At 41.5% G+C, this 22,454-nt stretch overlaps 1 protein-coding gene across 5 annotated transcripts in view; it reads left to right on the top strand.

Moving 5' to 3' along the window:
• Positions 1–22,454, top strand: part of STXBP6 (syntaxin binding protein 6) — a 179,696-nt gene that overhangs the window by 38,156 nt on the left and 119,086 nt on the right. For 4 of the 5 annotated variants that reach the window (XM_042438139.1, XM_042438156.1, XM_042438164.1 and 1 more), the window contains exon 2: positions 4,704–4,892. In XM_042438139.1, the coding sequence (XP_042294073.1) occupies positions 4,739–4,892 (154 nt within the window). In that variant the 5' untranslated portion in view covers positions 4,704–4,738. Of the gene's footprint in view, positions 1–4,703; positions 4,893–22,454 lie in introns of those variants that run through there. The other variant, XM_042438171.1, reaches the window with a different exon arrangement.

The raw sequence follows: 22,454 nt of genomic DNA, 5'->3' as shown, positions 1-22,454 counted from the left end.
CTGACACCCATTTGGCTCTCCTCCTACTTCTCCCCTCCTGGCTTCACTGCAGTGGCATAGGTATCTTCGCAAGGAGGCCTCTGCCATGGCGGCGAAAGAGGGGCCCGAGTGTATCCCACCAGACTTTGCTGCAGTGGTGGGGGCCTCCTCATGAGGAGACCTCCACAGCTCCACCAAAAGAGAGGGCTGAGTGCCCTTTCCAAGCTTTGCTGTGTTGGCTTTCTCATGGAGAGACCTTTCCCACAACAGCGAAGGAGAGGGCCAAATGTGTGCTTTTGGCTGCTACCACTCCCTTAGCAGCCCACCACCACCACCAACCATGAAACCAGGGGTGGGGATGCCACTGGGTAGGACCCCAATCAGTAGATACAAGAAAGCGGATTCTTACTAATGATTAGGAAGCTCTTCCTGATGGTTAGAGCTGTTTGACAATAGAACAGATTAACTCAAAAGGTTTGCAATGGGGAAGAAGGGCTTTAGGGAGTTTGGCCTAGAAACATATGCTGCTTGTTCTAGAGAACAATTTAAAAAACAATGTCCCTGAGTTTCAGGATTTTAAAAAATAATAATTGAATTTTAAAATTATTAATGCATTTTAAAAAGAGAGAGAATGGAGGAGAGAATGTCATGTTAATGAACTATATTAATATAAGCTGATTATGTGTCTTGCAAATATTCTTTGGAGTTGGCATTGATAGGTAGCTAAATCTTGCCAAGAGAACTCTGTGTATGGTCTCCCTAAGAGACAACTTGAAGGCATACAGCAATAGCAGCAACAGTAACAAAGCATTAGAATCTTCTGCTGATTATATAATAGACTATGAATATTTATCTTTCTAGTCTTAGAGTATGAATCTTACCTGCAGTAAGAAGGTATGTGTATTACAATTTAATATTGTAAGCCGCTTTTATAGTTTTTAGAAAAAGTGGGGTAAAAATAAAAGTTTTATTTATTATTTATTAAAAGTTAGTCATCTCTAGAGCAAACCGGGAAACCTTATAGCTATTAAAGTATACTTTTTTAAAAAAGCATTTTTAGTGTTAAAACTTTTAATAATAAGAAAATAGCATGGAACACCTGCCAATCCATTGCTTGACTTTTATATTGTTTGTTGAATTGTCCTTTGGACTGAGCCGTTCAGGTCCAAGTTATACTTCTGGTTATGAAGTCATTTGTGTCCTCTCCTCTGTGTAAGTCAGGAGTGGGCAAATGCATGGAGGGGCAGGAACAATTTCTCCCAGTCCTCTCCTGTGGATTGAATTTTGCCAACAGTATGCTGTAATGCACCCATTTCTTTGGATCATTGGAATCCTTCTCAGAATAGTGACTGGAAATGACATCACATCAGTTCTGGTCATGATTTTGGGAGGGACTAAAAAAAGGTATAGGTAGGGAGGTGAAGATTCTGGGTGATTGTGGCATAAGGATGCCTTTGTGCATTTATGTGCCTTGAAAAGCTTTCCACAAGAGCTTTGGGGAACTAGCAGGGGCCCACAGGCTGTACCTTTTTCACCCCTGATGTAAAGAACCTTTGGAAGCAGTTAGCAAAGCAAACTTTTCTAAGTAAAACAAACAAACATAAACTGTATAATTAAGAGTAGATTTGTTCATCCGCCAAGACTTTCAAGGTAATCCATTAAACTGTTTGAAAAGAGGGTGTTGATACAGGAACAAAGGAGTACTTCCGTCCTGAAGCAAGATAAGCCTTCACAGATTGAAGCAAGTAGTGAGGTAGACTAAGCAATTGAAGGCAGCTTTGAAAAGAGTGAACTAGAGCTAAACTGTTCTCTAACTGTGCTAGGGAAAAGCACTAGTGAAGGATGGTCTTCCTCTCTTCAAATGTGTATTTTGACAGTTGGTAAATCATTTCAAGTATAAAGGTTATACACTGGGGGGGGGGGTATAAATTCCACATTGCTCTGAGGACCACTCCAGATAATAAAGAGAAATGAAATCATTCAATTAACTGGAGAAAAGTGCATTTGTTACCCATATGTTTAACTACATCTGTTTAACTACTTTTTTAAAACTGTCTTCCTCATACCACACATTCTTCTTTCCTTGTATCACTTTACCTTTGGAACTCCTCTCTGCTTCCCTTCACCTGCTTTTCTGAGATACACAGTCTTCTCTATTTGCTGCTGCAGATCTTCTCCCTGTCTTTACAACAGTCCCCCCCCCTTTTTTTTTAATCAATAGGTCTCTCATCCCTTATCTTTCAGATGAAGCCCTTCTCTTTATCTGCCCCATAGTCTTTTTAAAATAAGCAATTGTGTTTTCCTGGAAAGATTAAGAGGTGAAATACCAAAGATCAGTTTTGACTGAAAGCTATAGAATACTAATATTTTACTACATAGTATACTGTTCTCCATCTTGTATAAATTGTAATTGTGTGACATTAAAAAAAGCACCACTGAGCCACTGTATCTTTACATATTTGTCTCTAAATAAATAAACAGTGTCTATGCAGATGTGGCTTGCTGTTGTAAATGGAAAATACTGGTTTAACTGATGTAACCTGTCTAGTCTGCGATATAATTACATGATACTGTACTACAGTATGAGTGGAAGACTAATTTGGGCATGAAATAAAGGTTTTTTTGAATTGTAAGCAGCCAGACACTGAATTGTTTTTCTTCTTTCACACTACCTGTTGTATAAGGAGCTGAATTCATAAAGGAGGCACGAACCTTCCCAGGGAGTAGTATTCAAAGGTATAGCCACGTGAGTCTCTTTCAGCATAAAAAGATATATTACAAAGGAATCTTGTAGCACCTAAGAAAAAGAAATTTCTGGCATAAAGTTTCATAGACCCCAGTCCATTTCATCTAATTCAGAATGGGTTTTGACCTTGATCATATTTGCAAGAGTCTTGGCTTTTACAGAAGCGTTTATAGAAGCCTTTTAATGGAAATTTTTTTTTTAAATAATTCAGGGTGCTGTGTTTTTATAATAAAGAAAATTATTTTATATTGGACAGACATCTGAAAACTGCCATAATTAGCAATAGCAGCTTCATTTATATACCACTTCATATTGCATTAAGTAGTCTCTAGGCGGTTTACAACTGTAAGGTAATTGCTCCCAACAAGCTGGGTACAGTACTTATTTTAGTGACCTCGGAAAGATGCTAGGCTGAGTCAACCCTGAACCCCTGGCTGGGACTGACCTCACAACTTTGGGGTTTGTGAGTGAGTGGCTGCAGTTCCCTCATTTAACCACTATACCACCAGGGCTGCTAATTGGCTGCACACTCCTATAATAGAAAATAATTTCCCTTCAAGTTAAATAATTCTGCAATTACAGCCTGAGGGACGTGGAGCGTGACAATTGAAGTAACCACATCTTGTGATAAGCTCTTACATTCAACAGTGAAAGGTGGAATCATTAGATCATGAATTCCCATTGGAATTATATATTTATTATTAGAATGTTTGAGAGACAAAATTGAGGGGAAGCATCCCTTCTGGTTTTTTTAAATCTTGTGTATCATCTTCACATATGACCAGAGATCTTGCTAGTATTATTATTATTATTATTTGGGGGGGGGGGGGGGTTCAGTACATCTTTTAAAATTTAAGTCAAGTCAATTTAGAATTATGGTGACCATATGAATGAGAGGCCTCCAAGACAATTTTTTATTAACAGCTCTGCTTAGGTCTTGCATGCTCAGGGCTATGACTTCCTTGATTGAGTCTATCCAGCTGTAATATTATCTTCCTCTTTCATTCCACAATTTTACCTCTAGGGATGTTTTGTGCCTGCTACCTTCATCAGTTCACCCAATTTTTTTTACACAACAATTTGTCCCTCCCTTTCAGTTTTGGGAGTAAGAACAATACTGTTGACACTGATGATTCTCAGATCCTAATTGGAGCTAAACAGCTATTTGTACACCAGACTGACCCCACGATTCCATAGAGGGCTTGCAAATGAACTGTAATTAGAAACAAAGAGTGATGACACAGGCGATGCTCCCAATGCCATACTGTAGTCAGACCTCAGAAACATTTTGGACTACAGCTCCCAAAGCCTCCCTGCCAGCAAAACTAATGGGAGAATCTGGAAGTTGTAGTCCAAGAAAGTATATTATAACAGTGGTTTCATATAGATTGGTATACAGTGGATTTTGGCTTTGAAATTACGACTGATAAGAGAGTTACTGTAGTGGTGTTCCCACACCAGGTGCTGGGGGTCGGGCTTCTGGGGTGGGCCTCCAGCTGCGTTTCCAGGGATGGGGCTTCTGAGGATGGCGCATGCTCCCTCTCCCTGTGATGGCCTGCCCTTTTCATGATGAAGAAAAGAACAGGATGGTATGTGGGAGATGGAACACCCCCCCTTCTGGTATCATCTAGCGTGAGCTACACTGCCACACACCACTAGTGATGGCAGTGAGTCACTGGTATTAATTAACATTAGTGAACCAAGGGAAAGAACCATATGACAGGCAGAATAAACAGACCACTGACCAGATCTTTGAGAAAAAATCTTGGTAGCCTTTGCTCCCAATAGGCAAAGATCTTGCTATCTGCTAGTTTCCTTTTTAGTCAATGCTATACCTGACAAATGGTTTTCTGTTCACATCTTCCGTGTTGTCATGTCTTTGTACTTTTAACTGGAAGCAAGGGGAAAGAAAGCTTCTGAGCTATATAAACTGAATTTCTTGGAGACATAAAAGATTTACTATAAACATTTATTTTAGGAAGGCCACCCATCTCCTTCTGTCTCTGATCTACAATGAGTGCCAAATCTGCTATCAACAAAGAAATTTTCGCTCCACATGATGAAAGGATGTTGGGAGCAGTCCAAGTAAAAAGGAGAACGAAGAAAAAGATTCCTTTTTTGGCAACTGGAGGTCAGGGTGAATATCTAACCTACATCTGCTTGTCAGGTAAGATAAATGATTTTGACATCTAGCTGTCCTTTCTGTTTATCTTTGAAGTTTGATTAACTGATTGGATGCTGTCCATTGCTAAAAATAATGTAGTGCTATGAATTTTAATTAAACAAGTAGATGAATAGTGATAGGATGCATATTTGATCTTCATAGATTTAAATACTTGAAATATATGTAGAGACAGACACAATACACTACACTTAGGGGAATTTCACAGGTAGCTCTCATGTGTTTGAAGAGAGATTATTACAAGACAAATTCACTTTGTCATTAATATGCTTGGAAGCTAGAAGAATTCTATATCATGCTATTGAGATTGCAGTAACAAAGGCATTTATATGGTAGGTGTTTACTACACTCCTAAAAATTACCATTAGATGTCTCAAGGAAACATCTCTGCCTTTTCTAAAAAAAAGTATTTAAAAAGAAAGAACAAAGGACTGCGCTGTGAGATCATTTTCAAGCATTCCAGCATTTTCTCTATAGTACCAGCCAGTCAGTTGATTCAGGAAAACTCACTTGGTTCTACAGACCATCTTTTCATTTTGTATTCCGATGTAGTTAGAGAAACTAAAGAGAAGACTTTGAAAAAAGACTTGAAACTACAACTGGTGGCAAATGTAGCAGCTAGACATTCAGATCATGTTATGCATATTATGTGCTAGATATATTGGTTCATTGGTCAGGTGCAGTGTAAGGTTCTAGCATTAGTCTTTGTAAATAGCCTGGAAGCAGCTTATGTGAAGGACTTCTTGCTCTGAGGCCCTGCTATGTGGTCCACAGTGAGGAACAAGAAATCAGCAAGCATTAGGGATGAGACATTTTCTGTAGTGAACTGACATATTTAGGCTGTGCTTGTACTGTCCTTTTTTCTGATCTTAAAGGACATTTTTAAAGGCATATTTAGTTGCAGCATCCTATGCTTTCAACTTTGGTTAATCTGCTACTGGTATCTTATTGTTTTAATGATTTGAATGTATTGAATTCTAAAATCATTTTATTATTTATATTTGAAATTATGATAAGGACATAGAAGATTTTCATACCTGGCTACATCGCTGCTAAAACATCCTCCAAATGTCCCTAAAAGGTGGAGGAATCACCTGTGTCTGAAAGCCAGGCGTGCTTCCTGAATTGCCATGGAAACATGCCTCCCTCTTAGCATCCCTGAATCATTCCTGGGGAGCAGACTTCCTGTGAACACAAACTTTGCGTTGAGATGAATTCTGCTCCCCAGGAATGATTCAGGGATGCAAAAGACGGAGGCACGTTTTCATGGAGCTTAAGGAGGTGCGCCTGGCTTTCAGACACAGGCACTTCCTCCACCTTTTAGGGATTTTTGAAGGAGGTTTTAGCAGTAATGCAGACAGGTATGAAAATCTTCATAAATAGAACCATGCTGGATCTGGCGAATGGCCTACTTAGGCTTGGATTCTGTTCCACAGTGGTCAGCCACAGTCAGCCCTGTAGATAATATACATGAAGTATGCCTAAAGTCCAGAACACAGTGCAGAAATAATCCAGTTTGAGACTGCCTTAACTGCCCTGGCTCAATGCTAGGGAATTCTGGGAACTGGTGTCACAAGAAGTTACATTTCCCAGGATTCCCTAGCACTGAGCCAGGACAGTTAAAACGGCCTCAAACTGAATTATTTCTGCACTGTGTTTTGGACCCTAGTTAACTTTATGAGTTTTTTATCTTGAAAAATAGAAAAGAAATCTATTATTATTATTATTATTATTATTATTATTATTATTATTAATTATTATTATTATTTAAAATTTGAAATATACTTATGGCAAAAAATTGCTGACAGTAACTACTGTAAATTTTAGCAATAATAAACTGAGTCAGTTTTCTCTGCATTATGTATTTCAGGGTTTCCAAGTCTTTGGCCTTTCATTTGTTTTGGATTTCAGATCCCAGAAGCCTCAGCCAACTTGGCCAATAGTCAGGCATTATGGGAGATGAAGTCTAAAACATCTGGAGGACCAAGGTTTGAGAAACACTGTTGTATTTCATTTTCACATGTATTAAGAATGAATGTCTTTGTCCTTCTCCACTATCCAACAGTCTCTAAACATTCTATTGGTTGATTCTAGACATCCCACAATGCCATCAGCCTTTGTACTCAAATGGGTGATGCATTAATTTCTGGCAATCAGATTCTCCATTATGAGACACTCTGTAACCCATCCCATGCAGTCTTGGAGATATATCATATTGCTGCTGGTGGTGATAGGGATGCCCTTCAGCATAGTTTTCCTCTAAATCTATTTTATATTATTACCTATTGTTTTATATCTATTTTGTAGATTGTATGCCATTGGCAGGTTTTATTTTTATTGTTATTGATTTGATCATTTGTATGTACAGCACTGTGTACATTTACAGCACTTTAGAAATAAATAACAACAACAATAATAATAATAATCAAGTGTAGCCAGGCTAGATACACCTCTTTCCATTTTTTTGTACAACTGCCAGAGTCATGGTGGTGAGTTTGCATGGTGGTTTGATGGAAAACTATGTGGGGAAGAAATGCATTTTTAATGTTAAAACAAAGTGAGTAGGAACATGTTCATTGTTTTAAAGGAAAAAAATTCCCAGAAGCCCCCAGAAAGAATAGTTTTTCTAAAACAAACACCTGTTCTGTGCCTACTTTGGCTTAAAAAAGGAGAAGAAACTCTTTCAGGAAAAAAGAAGTATCTGCTCCCAAAATGTCCAGTTTTGTCTTGCTGCTGAATTTGGGTTGCATGCATTGATGGCAGATTCCAAGGAGGAAAGTAGTATACAGACATGCAAAAATTACTCAGTTCTTTGCTAAAATGTTGTAATAGTTTTGTTGTTGGGTTACACTTTCACTTGGCTCTGATTTTAGAAAATCATGACTTTAAAGGGGAATGTGTTGGTAAAAATGATATGTTAGGTACAGGGAGAGGTTGAATGTCAGTGCAGTAGATACAAAGCCAATGTTATATTACCTACAAAATGCACACCTGCTTTACATAGCCATTGCGGTAATCTGGATACATAAATCAGTATAGTCCATTAGGATTGTGTAGGACTGGTATAACTGCTGAAATTTGACAAGAGCATTTTTGGACACAGCAGGTACCTGAACTTTCAGGAGAAATGCCAGTTCCAGCTGTGCTCCCAAACAATAATCCTGATCCTTCAGAGGAAGTGCATCCCATCAAGAATTTGTTGCATTCCCAATTTCAGATTAGTTTGTTAACTAATCGTCAGAATCTCTGTCTCTTTTGGACTGAGCCTCAGTTTGTTAGCCTACATCCACTCCATCATCATATTAGGATCACCTTTTCATGCTTGGTATCATCAGAGAGAGAGGGAGAGAGATCATCATCATAATAGTGAGAATATAAACTTAGATGACCACTCACAATGACTTCATGTAGGTTTTTTTTTAAAAGGTATAAAATGGATCACTATCATTGATTGTACTGAATCCTATAGAGAGGTCCAACAGAATCAACCAGAACATATTTCTCTCAACTAGCTTCCAGTGTAAGTCATCTAAAGGAACCAAGCCTCCTTTACATCCTAAAGTTGTGAAAGAAGAAAATAATCAGAAAACTTGGAAGTGAGTTGCTACCATTCACCATAAAGGTCTTACTCAAACCAAAGAAACATCGGAAGTTGGTCTGACTTCATTTCTAGAATTGATATATGGAAACATAGTGCTGTATAGACCACCAAAAAAAGGAGGGAAGCTGCAGCCACCAAACCACGCGACTTCCCTCCGGCAGAAAAAGAACCCACAAAAAGTGGGGTTTTATGCCGCAAGGGCGGTGTGACAAGTGCTCCACTGGCGCACTCGTTATGTAAGTGCTGAGCAGCAGCCACCATGCGGACATCATGTGGCGCTTATGTAACAATGGTGGGCACTCAGCTATACAGGCAGTGCCATTATTATGCCCTACATCACGTGCTAGGGTGTGGGTAGGGTTGCCATGTCCCGTTCTAGGTGGGACAATCACGGGTTAGCCTCCCGTTCTCCAGCTTTCTGTCTTTGTCCTTTAGTCCCATGCTTGTCCTCCTCCTTCGGTCTCCTCCCCAGCCCTAGGAAGCCTGGCTGGACGTCCCTACCCATTCCTGGCCTCACAACCACTTAGAGCGGCTTGGTGTGCAGGAAGGGGTGGGACTTCTGGCCGCAAAGGCCCTGGGGACTGTAGTTGCGGCGGGCAGAGCTGCCCTTCCAGCCTCGCAACCAATCAGAGAGGCTTCCAATGGGTGGACTTTCGGTTCTCCAAGGCCACTGCGGCTTGTTAGTTGCAGTGGGTTCCGCTGAAGACTACAGCCCCGAGGCCTTTTGTGACTGGAGGTCCCGCCTCCAGAAGCCTTCCTGATTGGCAGTGTTGCCAATTTCGGACTTCACGCGAAAACGGGTGGCCTTTTCAGAGTTTTCGTGTTGATTTTCGTGCCTTGCTTAATCAGTGCCTTTTCCGCGACTCTTTGGCCCTTTCCGCTCCAGCCTTGTGCCATAGCAACCAAAACCCTTTGGAGTGTATAGTTTTCAGCAAGAGGCTGGAGAAAAAACTTCTCTCTCTCTTCTCTCTCTCTCTCTTCTCTCCATGACTCCCTCTGAGAGCCAGGACGGGAGCAAGCCCAACCAACCCCAACTGTTGTATTTGAATAGTTCAGCCAATCAGAGAGGAGGACAGTGATTGCCCCCCCCCCAGGCATTTCTCAGGCTCCGGGCACAGTGCTGGCGAGAGCGGCCAGGGAGTGACGGGATCTTGGCGGCTTACCCCAATGCCTTGGATTTTCCAAGTAGGACATTAAGTTTTAAGGCACACAAAGGCAATAGTTGATTCATGGTACCATGCGCTTGATGTTGTGGACTTCTGTGTGTGCCTGAGGAGTGACATTTGAATTTTTGAATTCCTGAGCTTGGGCAGAGTGCCCCAAGCCTACCTCTCAGGTAGTTGTTGTACTGTGAGGGGACCATTGGGTTGTGTGATGTTGTGAAGCGCTGTCCCTAGTGTGTGGTGTTTTGTTAGTGTTACTATGCTCTGAGTATGGGCCAGAGCACCTGGTCAGTTGGCACCCCCGCTGCCCTGTCTTCCAAGAAACTTTTGTTTGTGGCTCTCTTTTCATTCCCTTTTCCCTTGCCATCCATTACTGCAGAAATAATCCCGTTTGGCACTGCTTCTAATGCAAGGCTCCCTGCTATGATGGGACTTTGGGCACAACAAACACCAAAGCCCAGAAACTTTCATGCATGGAGCCCTGGGCTGCCCGGGTTAAAAGCAGTGCTCCAACATGTCACAACAAACTACAATTCCCAGATTCCCTAGTTTGAGAAGGCGAATTGCTCCCGCTTCCAGATCCACAGCCCCCAGAGAATGGCTACAGGATATCAGTGTTGCCAGTTTTAAGTCCACTTCTTCAGCTTGATTTGGATTTAATAATAATAATTAATATAATAATTAATAATGGTGATGACGATAGAGAGAATTAGCTCTTGTAGCCACTTTGAGTCCCACTGAAAAAAAAGTTGGCAGCATGAGCTTTCCTAGACTTAAGGTACTTCCTCAGATGCATGGGAATTGTAGTTCATTGTTGCACCAGAGCTTCTTCTCACAAACTACAATTCCCACGGTTCTCGCACTGAGCCAGGGCAGTTTAAAATCAGTCTCAAACTGGATATTTCTGCAGTATGGATTTGGGACTTGAGCATTTTTACTAACGAAGGTCCAAAACACTGACAGAAATAATCCCGTTTGTGACCGCTTTAACTCTTCTGGCCTCAGTGCTAGGGAATCTGGAGTGTAGTTTTGTTGTGGCCACCAGAGCCTCTTTTTGATAAAAAGGCTCAATGTCTCACAAAACTACACTTCCCCAGGGTTCCTGCACTGAGCCTAGGCAGTTAAAGCGGTTTCAAACTTGCTTATTTCTTGCAGTGTGTCTTGGACCACTTTCATGGCATGCGCTCTCTCACTCCAGACTCCAGAGGCAATTCCCAGGATCCATAGCACTGAGGCCCGGGCACCTAAAGTGGTCTTGAACTATGGTTTACTTTCTGCAGTCCCGTGTGCCTGACCTAACCTCAGGCCTGCATCTTCATCCAGAGACAATCAGTTTCATACCGTTTTACTGCCATGGCCCAGGCTATGAAATCCGGGGAATGTAGTTTGTTGTCCACACCCGAGTTTGCTGAGAGAGAAGGTTAAATGTCTCCGAAAACTAGAATTCCCGGATTCCTAGCCACTGAGCCATGGCAATTAAAAGGGGGTGTCAAACTGGATTATTTCTGCAGTTGCAGTTGCAGCTGAACACATTTATATTGGCACAAAGCTTCTGAACCCCCTTCATGTCAAATAAATATCTTAAAAGGACTGCACTGAAGATTCTTTGCTTGGTTCCGTGTGATTTGGTGATTTTTAGTGATTTGAGAGTTGAAATAAGTTTTCAATTATTTTTATTCATAGGTCTACGTTTATTGCAAAACATCGCCATTTAACATATGGGAATTTTCTGAATTGTGACTGAATCTTCGGTGATCTGGGGGATTCAGCGTGTTTTGGACAAACATTTTCGGGGCATTATCTTCGAGGCTGTTGGCAACACTGCCCTGATTGCATTGCAAGGCTGGGAGGGTGGGACGTCCACCCCGTCCCGGTGGTTTGGAGGTTGGAGGAGAGGGAAATTGCAACCCTAGTTGCGGGGCATGTGGGCGCTCCGCCCCGAGGCATGTGACGAGGCATCACAGAGGGCCCATATGGCCTTAGGCACTGTTACAGCTAGCCTTGACAAAATAACTTGAAATTAAAATGTGATGATGGTCCACATTTATAGCTTTAAAACTGAAGCTTAACACAAATAAATTTTCATTGTAACTTGCTCTATGCTTCTTACTTTGTTATTCTTTATTGTTAAAGCAAGGTTTTGTTAAATAAAATTCATTAGTCTTTCAGGAAGAGGCAACAAAACTTTCTGTTGTTAGAGTTAAACCTACCGAGGCACTTTCGCATAAGAAGAACCACAGTTAGCTGTCTTTTAGCCTTTAATTGTTCCATCCCTGCCCTGGATAATGCAGCAGTGTTGTCTTCATGCTGTGGTCGTTCCTTAGTCCAGTGCTTACAGACATAGTAACAGTTGGAAGACTGACTGCTTAGAGGCATGTCAGTCAAAAACTGATATCGTTTGCCCAATATTTTCTGTCATCACCATCTCCATGTAAGAGCTGATTATCAGCAAGATATTTCCTCCCTGCTCAAAAATGCTTATTTTTTTTCCCTAAAAAGCTTTTAACTTTTAAAAATAAATTTCTTTTTTATTCACACTGTGAAAATGTAATATTCTACCCCCATTTGTCATTGTTTTCAATAATAGGAAATGGTTCACACTGACACTTTTGTGGTCATGTAGGTTACAATGAAACTACCGGTAGGCTGACATATTGCTTTAAATGGACTTCTAAAAACTGCTGAAGACTTCAGTTTTAATTTATTGCCAAACTGTGAGGAATTTGTGTGGAATGGAGGGCGAGAGAGATACTCCGTTATTTGACTGATGGCTTATGCAACACTTAACAGCTGACATTTTGAGACCTTAATGTAAATCTGATAATGTTATTATTGGCTGCTTGTGAGAAAGATCTTTAGGTTCATCCATTGCAGTTATTAAGGATGACAGTGGTTTTTTTTCAGAATGCTTTTCCCCAATCGAGTGATTGGGATAGGAGTTTTTTGCTGGTTTTCATGTGGGAGACCAGCAATTTCAAACAGAGCCACACGCCACCCCTCCCCCCCACTCCCCCCTCTTTCAGAGCACTGCCCATCCTCCCACCTTTACAGCAGTGTGAGATTTCTTTGGTTGCTTTGAGGCCAGGGATTTCTTCCTTTCCCAAGGGTTTTTTTGCCTACCCCTCAATGCTGTTTGGGGACTGGGACAGTTGGCTAGGCTGTGGTTCATAAATAGGTTTCATGGCATAGGGGGAGGATATGAGTAGGTTTATCGCACGGGCTCCACAGAACGGAAGGAGAACGGAACAAAAGGGGCTGGGAATGAGTGGGGGATGCCTTTTACTGCCACCGAAGTCCCCATTCCGTTCACTTCCTTCCGTTCCCAATGTGTCCCAGAGGAGGCGATGTTTGAAACTGTTCAAACACGTTTTCAAAATTGCCTCCTTGGGACGCATTGGGAACGGAAGGGAAGGGAATGGAAGAATGAGGGACTTTCTGTGTGCCGTTTGAATGCATCCCCCACTCATCCTTCCCTTCCTGGCCCCTTTTGGACCGTTCTCGTCCTGTGCCTGGAGCCTGTGTGGTAACTTAAGACGTTCAGGTGAACACCTCTGTACCTCTTAAAGGGTGAAGTGAAGTCTCTGCAACTGAATTTTGAAACTTGTGACTAAACAAGAGGAAAGAGACTTGCCTTGGGGCTGGCCTAACATTTAAATGCTACTTAGTCTTTTGTGAATTAGTGATGGGAATCTTGGGTTGGCCCTCTGGATGCAGGCTGGCTGGGGAGTACCCAGTTCTGGATTGCCCTTGAGGCTCAGGTATTTCCCCAGGGGGCTGGGGATGTGTCTGGGAGTAAAATTAATATATAATAATAATAATAATAATTAATAATACATAGTAGTAGTTTATTTTATACCGCCCCTTTTACAATCAGGGTGGTGTACAACATATCACAACAATCCACCTTACAAATACATAAAATACATTAAAACCACATTAAAACCCATTCTGGCCAGCTTACCACTGCTGTCAGAGGGTGGGAGACTAGTTGGAACTTGTGTCAGGGATGCTAACTGGAACAGGAAGGTCCTTCCTGAACTGGCCAGGGAGGTGGCCGAGCGGAGCTCTATGGGCAGCGTGTCCAGAGGGCCGGGGCCGGATGGTAACGTCCTCCTCGAGTGGAGGCTAATCTTGCCCTGGGACCCTCAATAGTTGCTGCCCAGAGTTCTGAGGGTGTGTGGGGCGGCTTGTATGGGGAGAGACGGTCTTCAGGTATCCTGGGCCCAAGCCATGTAGGGCTTTATAGGTTATAACCAACACCTTGTATTGCGCCGGAAGCGAATAGGCAACCAATGCAGCTTTTAAGTACAGGTGTTATATGACTGGCCCTGGATGTACCAGTGACCAGTCTGGCTTCCATATTCTGTACCATTTGTAGCTTCCGGGTATGGTACAAGATTGCCCCTATAGAGCACTTGCAGAAGTCCAATCGAGAGGTTACCAGAGCATGTACTACCGTTTCAAGGTCCTTCTGGCCAGGTATGGGTGCAGCTGGCGGATAAGCCGAAGCTGATAACAGGTGCTCTGACCGTCGCATCCACCTGAGATGTAAGGGAGCGACGAGTCAAGGAGCACCCCCAGACTGCGTACCGAGTCCTTCACGGAAGCGTGATCCCGTTCAGGACAGGTGGACCACCGCCATCACCGGGCCAGGAGAACTATCACGAGCACCTCCGTTTCTCTGGATTCAGACTGAGTGGTTTTCCCTCATCCAGCCCATTACTGATTCCAGGCAGGCCAGGCGAGATGCATCCTCGCGTCACTGCATCAGTCGGAGACATAGAGAAGACTATTTGGGTGTCATCAGCGTACTGATAACCCCGCGCCCATGTCTCCGGGATGATCTCTCCCAGTGGTTTCTGTAAATGTTGAAAAGCATGGGAGACAGAATGGCTCCTTGAGGGACCCCAGATGTAAGGGCCCTCCTATCAGAGCACACTCTCCCAGCTGCACCATCTGGAACCTTCCGGAGAGGTATACCGGAACCACTGGACGCAGTGCCCCCGATTCCCACCTCTGCCAGGCGCTCCAGAAGGTACCATGGTCTTGGTATCGAAAGCGCTGAGATGTCCAGAGCACCAACAGGGACACGCTTCCCCTGTCGATTCCAGACGGAGATATCGACCAAGGTGACCATGGCCGTCTCAACCATAACCGCCTGAAAACCAGTTTGAAATGGGTCTAGATAATCCGTTTCATCCAAGATCGATTGAAGCTGTATTGCAACCGCCTTCTCGATTCCTTCCCCAAAAATGGCAACAGGAGACTGGCCGTAATTATTATGCATCAGGGGGTCAGGAGGGTGCGGTCAGGAGCGGAGGAAATTGCCCATCCCTCCAAGATGTATTAATAATCCGGGTAACATTGAAGTTACGCCGGTCCCCCCTGAGCCGCTAGCCATGAGGGACAGGGATTGAGGGAACAGGTGTCTTCGAATTCTTCCAAGGATCTGTCCCCATCATCGTACTAACCCACTCAAACTGATCCAGTTTAATGGAGTCCACGGAGGGTCTGGTAACTCCCTACACTAGTTCTGCCCTAATACTGGCATTAAGACCTTTGCTTATCCGGAGGTTTTATCCGCGAAGAGTTGTAAACTGGTCGCAGCAGGCCTTTGAAGGTTCAGGATCTGGTTCAGGGCAGCAGGGGGAGCTGAGTTAACTCCCTGACTACCCTGAACATCTGCTGACACGACTCCGGACGCGACACGAGACCATAGAAGAGTTCTAGCTGCTCGTATCGCCTCTCAGTAGTCCTCCAAAAGGCGGTCTAGGAGAGCCTTGTCGGCTAGCGTAGGTGTTTCGCCTAGCGATGCTCTGCCGTCGCAGAACCCGCTTCCTCGCCCAGGATCTTCCGTATACCCGGGTTGTGTTTGGAAGCAGGCCTGAGAGGGCGCTTGGGAGCGATACTGTGTATAGCCCTAGAGAGACCGTATTCCAAATACCAGTCAGGGCATCAACAGAATCGCCGTCATTTCCAACCATGTTTCTCTCTAAGGCTTCCGAACCTTTTGGGTTCCATCAGCTTCGAGGGTGGACCATTCTATAGGGTCCACCACCCCCGGGGGGGATCTGGGTAGAAGCCTTGATTTTTGCCTCCACGAGGAAATGATCCATCCATGAAGGGGGGGGGAATATTGGTATTTCCGCCCACGGATTTTCCGTACCGTACAGAAAACCAAATCGAGTGTATTACCCGCAAAATGCGTAGGACCCGAAATCAGCTGGGACAGGCCCATGGCCGCCATGGTATCCATGAATTCCCGCACTGCACTGGATGGAACATAGTTGGCCGCGAGGGGATGTTGAAGTCACCCAGGACAATAGCCTGGGTGTTTCCAGCATCAGCTCCGAGACCAGTGTGTCAGCTCGTTAGGGAGTCTGTTAGCGCACGGGGTGGCCGATACACCAACAGAATCCCAGACTGTCCCTAGCCTTCAGGGTCAGGTAAATACACTCGATAAGGAAGTTTGACAGATGTGGTTCCTGGTGAGAGACAAGGTGTTCTTATGACCAGGCAAACCCCCCCCCGCCCACCTAACCTGGACTGTTCTTCACCGAAAACCCATCTGCTCAGCTGTTCCCAATTGATTACTTCCCTCAGGTTTTTGCAGATCTCCAGATGTGTTAAATAGACTGAGTTAAATAAAGTTTTCCATTTTATATCCCAGTTTTCTGTGTCTGGTATTGTTATTTCCTGAGTTGGTCAGCAATTAGATTTTACCTTAACTGCATCTTTGGTAATCATCTTTTATGTGAATCTTAAAGCATCACTATTAAAGATAAAACTGTATTTTTCATAGTTACTTAAACTCTTGCACATATTTTGCTGTAATTCTTTAGTATGTATATCAACTAAAATGACTTCTTTTTTTAAAAAAAAACAGTGCTCTTACAAGCATGTTATCAGTATAGTTGAGGTTGTTTACTGTACAACAGGGGTAGGCAATCTTTTTGAGCCGGGGGCCGAGTTGCTGTCCCTCAGACAATTGGGGGGCCGAAGCCAAAAAAATAAATAATTAAATATTTTTTTAAAAATTGAAATAAATAAACAAACCGGGACAAATGTAGAACAATATTTTCAAATGGTGGACACTTTTTTTAAAAATGTGGAGGACACGCAAAAAAAAATTTTTGATATAATTTTAAAATAAATGCATGTTTCTGAGGCGTCTATAGACAATTGCCCCCCTTGCCCCTGCGCGCGAGAGGCCAAAGGCCCCGGCGGCAATCGGTGGCAGGACCGGGCTGGGGCCGGTCCCAAGGCCTCGCCGGGCCGCATCCGGCCCGCGGGCCACAGGTTGCCTACCCCTGCTGTACAAGAATGTGATTTGCAGCATTTAAGATAGTTGACAGAAGGCTCAGACCCAGGAGTTTCCATGTGTTAACTGAGTGCTTCCCTATGTGCTATGGATTTATTGTATTTATTATCCTTTTCAACACAATCCCTCATATCTTATTACTCAGAGGGTCCTTTAGAAAGCTGGCATGTCAATCAGGTGACAAATCAAATATTGTCCGTTGGCCATCTGTTATTTGACTGCAGTAAACTATGTAATGCAAGCAAGAATGTCAAATTATACATGGCAGCTTGTGTTTAACAGCTGTTTGTTGTAAGCTACCCATAAGGTTTTGTGATAGTGTGGCTTACAAATGTCATACATGCATAAATTATGTTCTTGATTTTTGTGTTAACAGTTTCTGTTATTTTACTCATTTTATTCCTACTTTTTAATGTAAAAGTTATGCCAACCCTGATATTCCACTGTGAAACTAATAGGCCAATGTTTTTTGACACATGAAATTCATCCTTATATTTTTATAGGATAACTAATCCTATTTCATAAACATAATTTATTTATGCTGTCTGTGCTGTTTACTTTTCACAGGCATTGTCCATGTATATGTACATAGGGATTTTTATATTTATTGTTTATACATTACACTGTACATATATTTTTTTGCATTGCCTCCAACATGTTCAGATATTTTTGAGAACTACTGTACCATATTGATACAAGTACAAGAATGCAGTTAGGTACAGTGTATATATGAAGTGTACAACAGTGTATGGGTAGAGTTAACCCATGTATGTTTGTGTGATTAATGTTCACTTGATGTAAGCTGTAAGTGTAGCTTCCTGCAACTTGCACATGGCACAACCCATACTGTTCCTATAGAACTGTGATTGGGAAATACAGTATATGTATGCAAAATATAACAAAATACAAAATCCACAAATAGTGTTAGCTTTATTGGGCCAGTTGCAAAGTGTAAAATACATCACACAAGCTTTCAGAGTTTCACTGGTTTTTTACATTAGGCAAAGATGTTAAAAACCTTACAGGAGAAACATGGTGACAGTGTTAAGAGTCACAGGTCTACATTCTGTCTGCGATGTTACTCTGTTGTTGCTTAAGATGGAATTGGGAGATTTCAATGCAGGCAGATCAGCCATGTGAAGACTAGGGACAAAGGACAATAAAAGACAAGTACAGTAATATAATTTCAGCTCCATTAGCAACAGAAAAGTAACTTCCCTTGAAATCCAGCTGTCCCTGTCCTGTTCAAAGCTATCTGTTTGCAAAGCACTTCCAACGCAACATGGAAGATCTCATATCTAAGACTGGAGTGAAGAAAAAGACTGAGGAGGGTAAACATGCGAATGGAAAGCACCAACTATAAGACAGCAGAAAAGAGATTTTCAGCTCATACTATTAACATAACCATCAGCCAGTGGCAGCTTTGAGGTCAAAGAGTGGCAGATTAGACTTCCAGCATTATTCTAGTCTATGTACAGTATAATGCATAAACACCTCTTATGTGTCCTGGGCTGCATCTGCACTATGGAATTAATGCTGTTTGACATCGCTTTAAACTGCCATTGCTCAATGCTATGGATTTCTGGAATATGTAGTTTTGTGAGATATTTTACCTTTTCTGTCAGAGATCTCTGGTGCCACAACAAACTACAAATCCTAGGCTTGTATATGAATGAGCCATGACCGCTAAAGCAATGTTGAACTGTGTTAATCCTGCAGTGTGGCAGCAGTCCCTGTTTTTTCCTGTTTTCACTATTGCCAGCTGCTAGCTATTTCCGTATTTATCTGTGAAGGAGTTAGAGAAGGATTGTCTGTTTCTAAAAAAGTATTTGGCAAATGTATATATACTTATATTTGATTTCCCAAAAAATCCCTGAATTACTCTCATGGAGAAAAAACACTATAAAGTGCTATCTTTAATTCTGGAAAGCTAATGACTTAAATTAGGATGTTCCTTCTTTTGTGTGCTATCACTGTTTTGTTTTATATGTGTGTCTCTTGTGGTGAGTGGATTGGTCATTTATTAGCTTTCAAACTTGACTGAAGACTAATTCAAACATTACATTTTGTGGGAATAATCAATTTGCAGGGAGTTTCAACCTCTTTTTTTCATTTGGAAAAAAACAACTTAAAAACTACTTCAGTGTGAACTGAGATGAACTGCTCCACTGGCAAAACTGTATCAGTGTAAAGACAGTCTGATAAATGGATTTAGGAATTGACTTGGCTTTAGTTGTTTGAACCTTGTTCATAATCATATGGCCAGTGCATCTACCATGTTTCATCTGTCCACTTGAGATTTTATGTTTTTCATTTACTCTTTAATTTCTTCAGTTCAATCTGATCTTTTATTATCTCTCCATTACTTATTATGGTATGTATGTGATACTAGCTTTTCCTGAAAGAATAGTGCTAATACAGGATTGGTCAACTTTGGTGGATTAGGGGGGCACTTCCTCTTTTTTCTATTGCTCAGCATCCCTTTTCCTGTTTTTGCCATTAATGGCTATATTTTTAATCAATACGGACCTTGTCTTTGGCCTGGAATAATGTTGTTCCTTTTTTTTAAAGGAAGCAACTAGTGTAGTAGCACAGCATACAAAAGACTGAAGTGGTTAAAAGTATGTGCAGTGAATGAGTGCTTTATTCTTTACGCATGTAAACTTTAAATCTAGCTTGCAGCATTATCTTACATTGATACTGCTTAGCATGTCTAAACTGAAGAGTTTAATTTCTAGCTAGGTTTAATAAAGTTTTCTCATGAAACAAAAAAACCTAACCATGCTGTATATTAGCATTTCCAGCTATTAAATAATAATAAATGGCCAACAAATTAACGTATATAAATTTTATTGGGGTTAGTTGAACAAGAGTGATACAGTCGATCACAGTGCATTTAACATCCCAAATGATGTGCATGGCTACTCCACTCAAATCCTCTTCTTGATAGTGGACTAGAATTACTGTCATATATTGGTGTACCCTAATTAATGAAGTAGATGTATTCTGGGGCATTTCTTTAACAACAAAAATTAGTATCAGGCAGAAATAAAATGGAAATAATAGAGGGTTTTTTCACCCTTTCACCACCCTCCACTTTTCTTATTTTGATGGCCAAGCATATATCTCTATGGCCCCGTACAGACAGGCCAAAATAAAGCTGCTTCAGATCACTTTGGAGGTATGCTGTTTAAATGATGCATCTGTCCTAAGAGCCCGGAAGATACGCCAAAGTCACACTCCAGTCTTTAGGACTGGAGCGTGGGTTTGGCATGGCTTCCAGACTCCTAGGACACATGCATCAGTTAAACAGCATACCACCAAAGTGACCCGAAGCAGTTTTATTTTGGCCTGTCTGTACGGGCCCTAAGGTTGTTTAATATGCTGGGGGTAGTTTATCTGCTTTATCTTCTTTTTTCCTGTTTACTGTTTGATACAACATTCTGCTCTGGATTTTTCAGAGACAAACTGGTTACTGTTACCATATAAGTGTGCAAACTTTCAGACTGGTCTTTTATTGACTGCATGACAAGCTAAACAAAAAAATGTCACAGACACCTGACCTGTGTATATAAAGTTAAAAATGCTCTTTATTTCTTGGCCTTCTGCAAGGATGCAAGTATAATCCATTCAGAACTGCTATTGTCTCTCAAATTTCTTGCTTGTATCACTTTGCTAAAAGGACCCTCCTCTTTGCAGTCTACATTTTTGATTATTTCTTTCTATGTAGGCTGAATATGAAGGCATCTTGGGTTGAAGCTTCTTTTTCAAAGAAGGCCATCCACCAGTTCTCTTCTAAAGAAATACCAGACGTTTGAATTTGACAACCCTTCATTCTTTCACAATGATTTATTTTTCAAACACTCAATTTTCTTTCTTTATGTACTGTCTAAAATAGTTCAAAGTTTTGGGGTTTTTTTCAACCCAAGTTATATAATTATTGCTTATAAGGAAGATATCAAGCAGCTAAGGAACAAGAATTCCTTTGGCTTTGTTACTTGTTCTAATGAATTGTGAAGGTCTGATTGAAATATTTTAAAAATTATTTTTAGAAATAAATGTGTAGGTGTATAGAACTGAGTCTGAAGTTATCTCTTAGTGGTAGGTATGTTAATTTGAATAGATATGTTGATATTAATTTAATCACTCCCTAATAAATCAAGGAGATTGTTTGGCTCCACTCCATGGGAGGTGATGCTCGGTAGTAGTCACGTCCAACACCCTAGTCATTTTCTCCATTCAAATATCAACAAGAGTTTGGACAGGATCAACTGCAACAGCCATAGGAAACTACACGGATGCCATCAGGAATTCATCCAAACCCATAAGCTTCTTGGGGTGGAGTATGGCCTAAGGCTCGGTGAACCTGAGCCTTACATGTAGTGATCTGTCCATGACAATGGAACTGTAGGACGTTACTCCATACCCAGATCACCATTATCCCACCCAGTACAGAAAACTAGGTCCAGAGTGTGTCCTGCAGCATGGGTGGCATGGCACCAGATACTGCTTGGGACAAATAATCATGGAGGACATGAAGTCCTGAGCTACTCTTGATAGAGTGGCTACAGCACAGATGTTGAAGTCCCCTACCACAACAAGTCTAGGGGACTTCAACATCACTGTTGAAACCAATTCATCTATCTTAGGGAGGAAGACTGTTGAACAGTGAGATGGGCAGTTCACCAACAGAATCCCTATTTTATCCTGGTCACCCACTTTCAAATAAACATACCAAACTTTTGAAAACATTAGTGGGGTACCTTTTCCGTTTGAGGACTAAATTAAATTTGAGAGATATTTTTTTTGAATAATTTTTATTAAGTTTCAACATTTAAAAACAAATAAAGAAAACTATTTACATCCATTGCTTATAACATTTAACAGATCACAGCATACAAACCTTATCATCCAATACTTCCTAACCCTCTGTCAATTTCTGATTATTTAAACATAAAACCATCCTTGCTTAGTATATGTCAAATACAACTCAAAGTTATTATTATATACATATTTAACATCCTCTGATCTCCTAACCAGCCATGATCCTTGGCTGTATCGCAGGAGGAAGCTCCGCCTTAAAAGTAAACTATGGTGGCCTTGGGGCTTTCATATCGATTTATCCCTTAATTTAACCTTCTATATCATCAAACTAATATCAACAAAAATAGTAGGAAAAGGACACATATCATCTACAATATTCCTACTCCCACAACTACATTTCTCCCCCATTCTTTTTGGAGAAAATTAATAACAGCAGTCCAGACTTCTTTGCAGGAGCTTGGTGTCTCATTACGAAGAGCTCCTGACAGTTTATCCATTTCCATCACGTCGAGAAGCTTGTGGATCCAGTCTTCTTTAAGAGGAGTCAGTTTGGATTTCCAATTACGTGCATAGATTATTCTTGCTGCCGACAACATATAAAAAATTATTTTACCATATCTCTTTTCTAAGCTTAGATC

Source organism: Sceloporus undulatus, chromosome 1 (genome assembly GCF_019175285.1).
Source record: "Sceloporus undulatus isolate JIND9_A2432 ecotype Alabama chromosome 1, SceUnd_v1.1, whole genome shotgun sequence".
NCBI classification, from domain to species: Eukaryota; Metazoa; Chordata; class Lepidosauria; order Squamata; family Phrynosomatidae; genus Sceloporus; species Sceloporus undulatus.
Note: the sequence above shows the minus strand (reverse complement) of the source record. Positions and strands in the feature narration are given on the sequence as shown.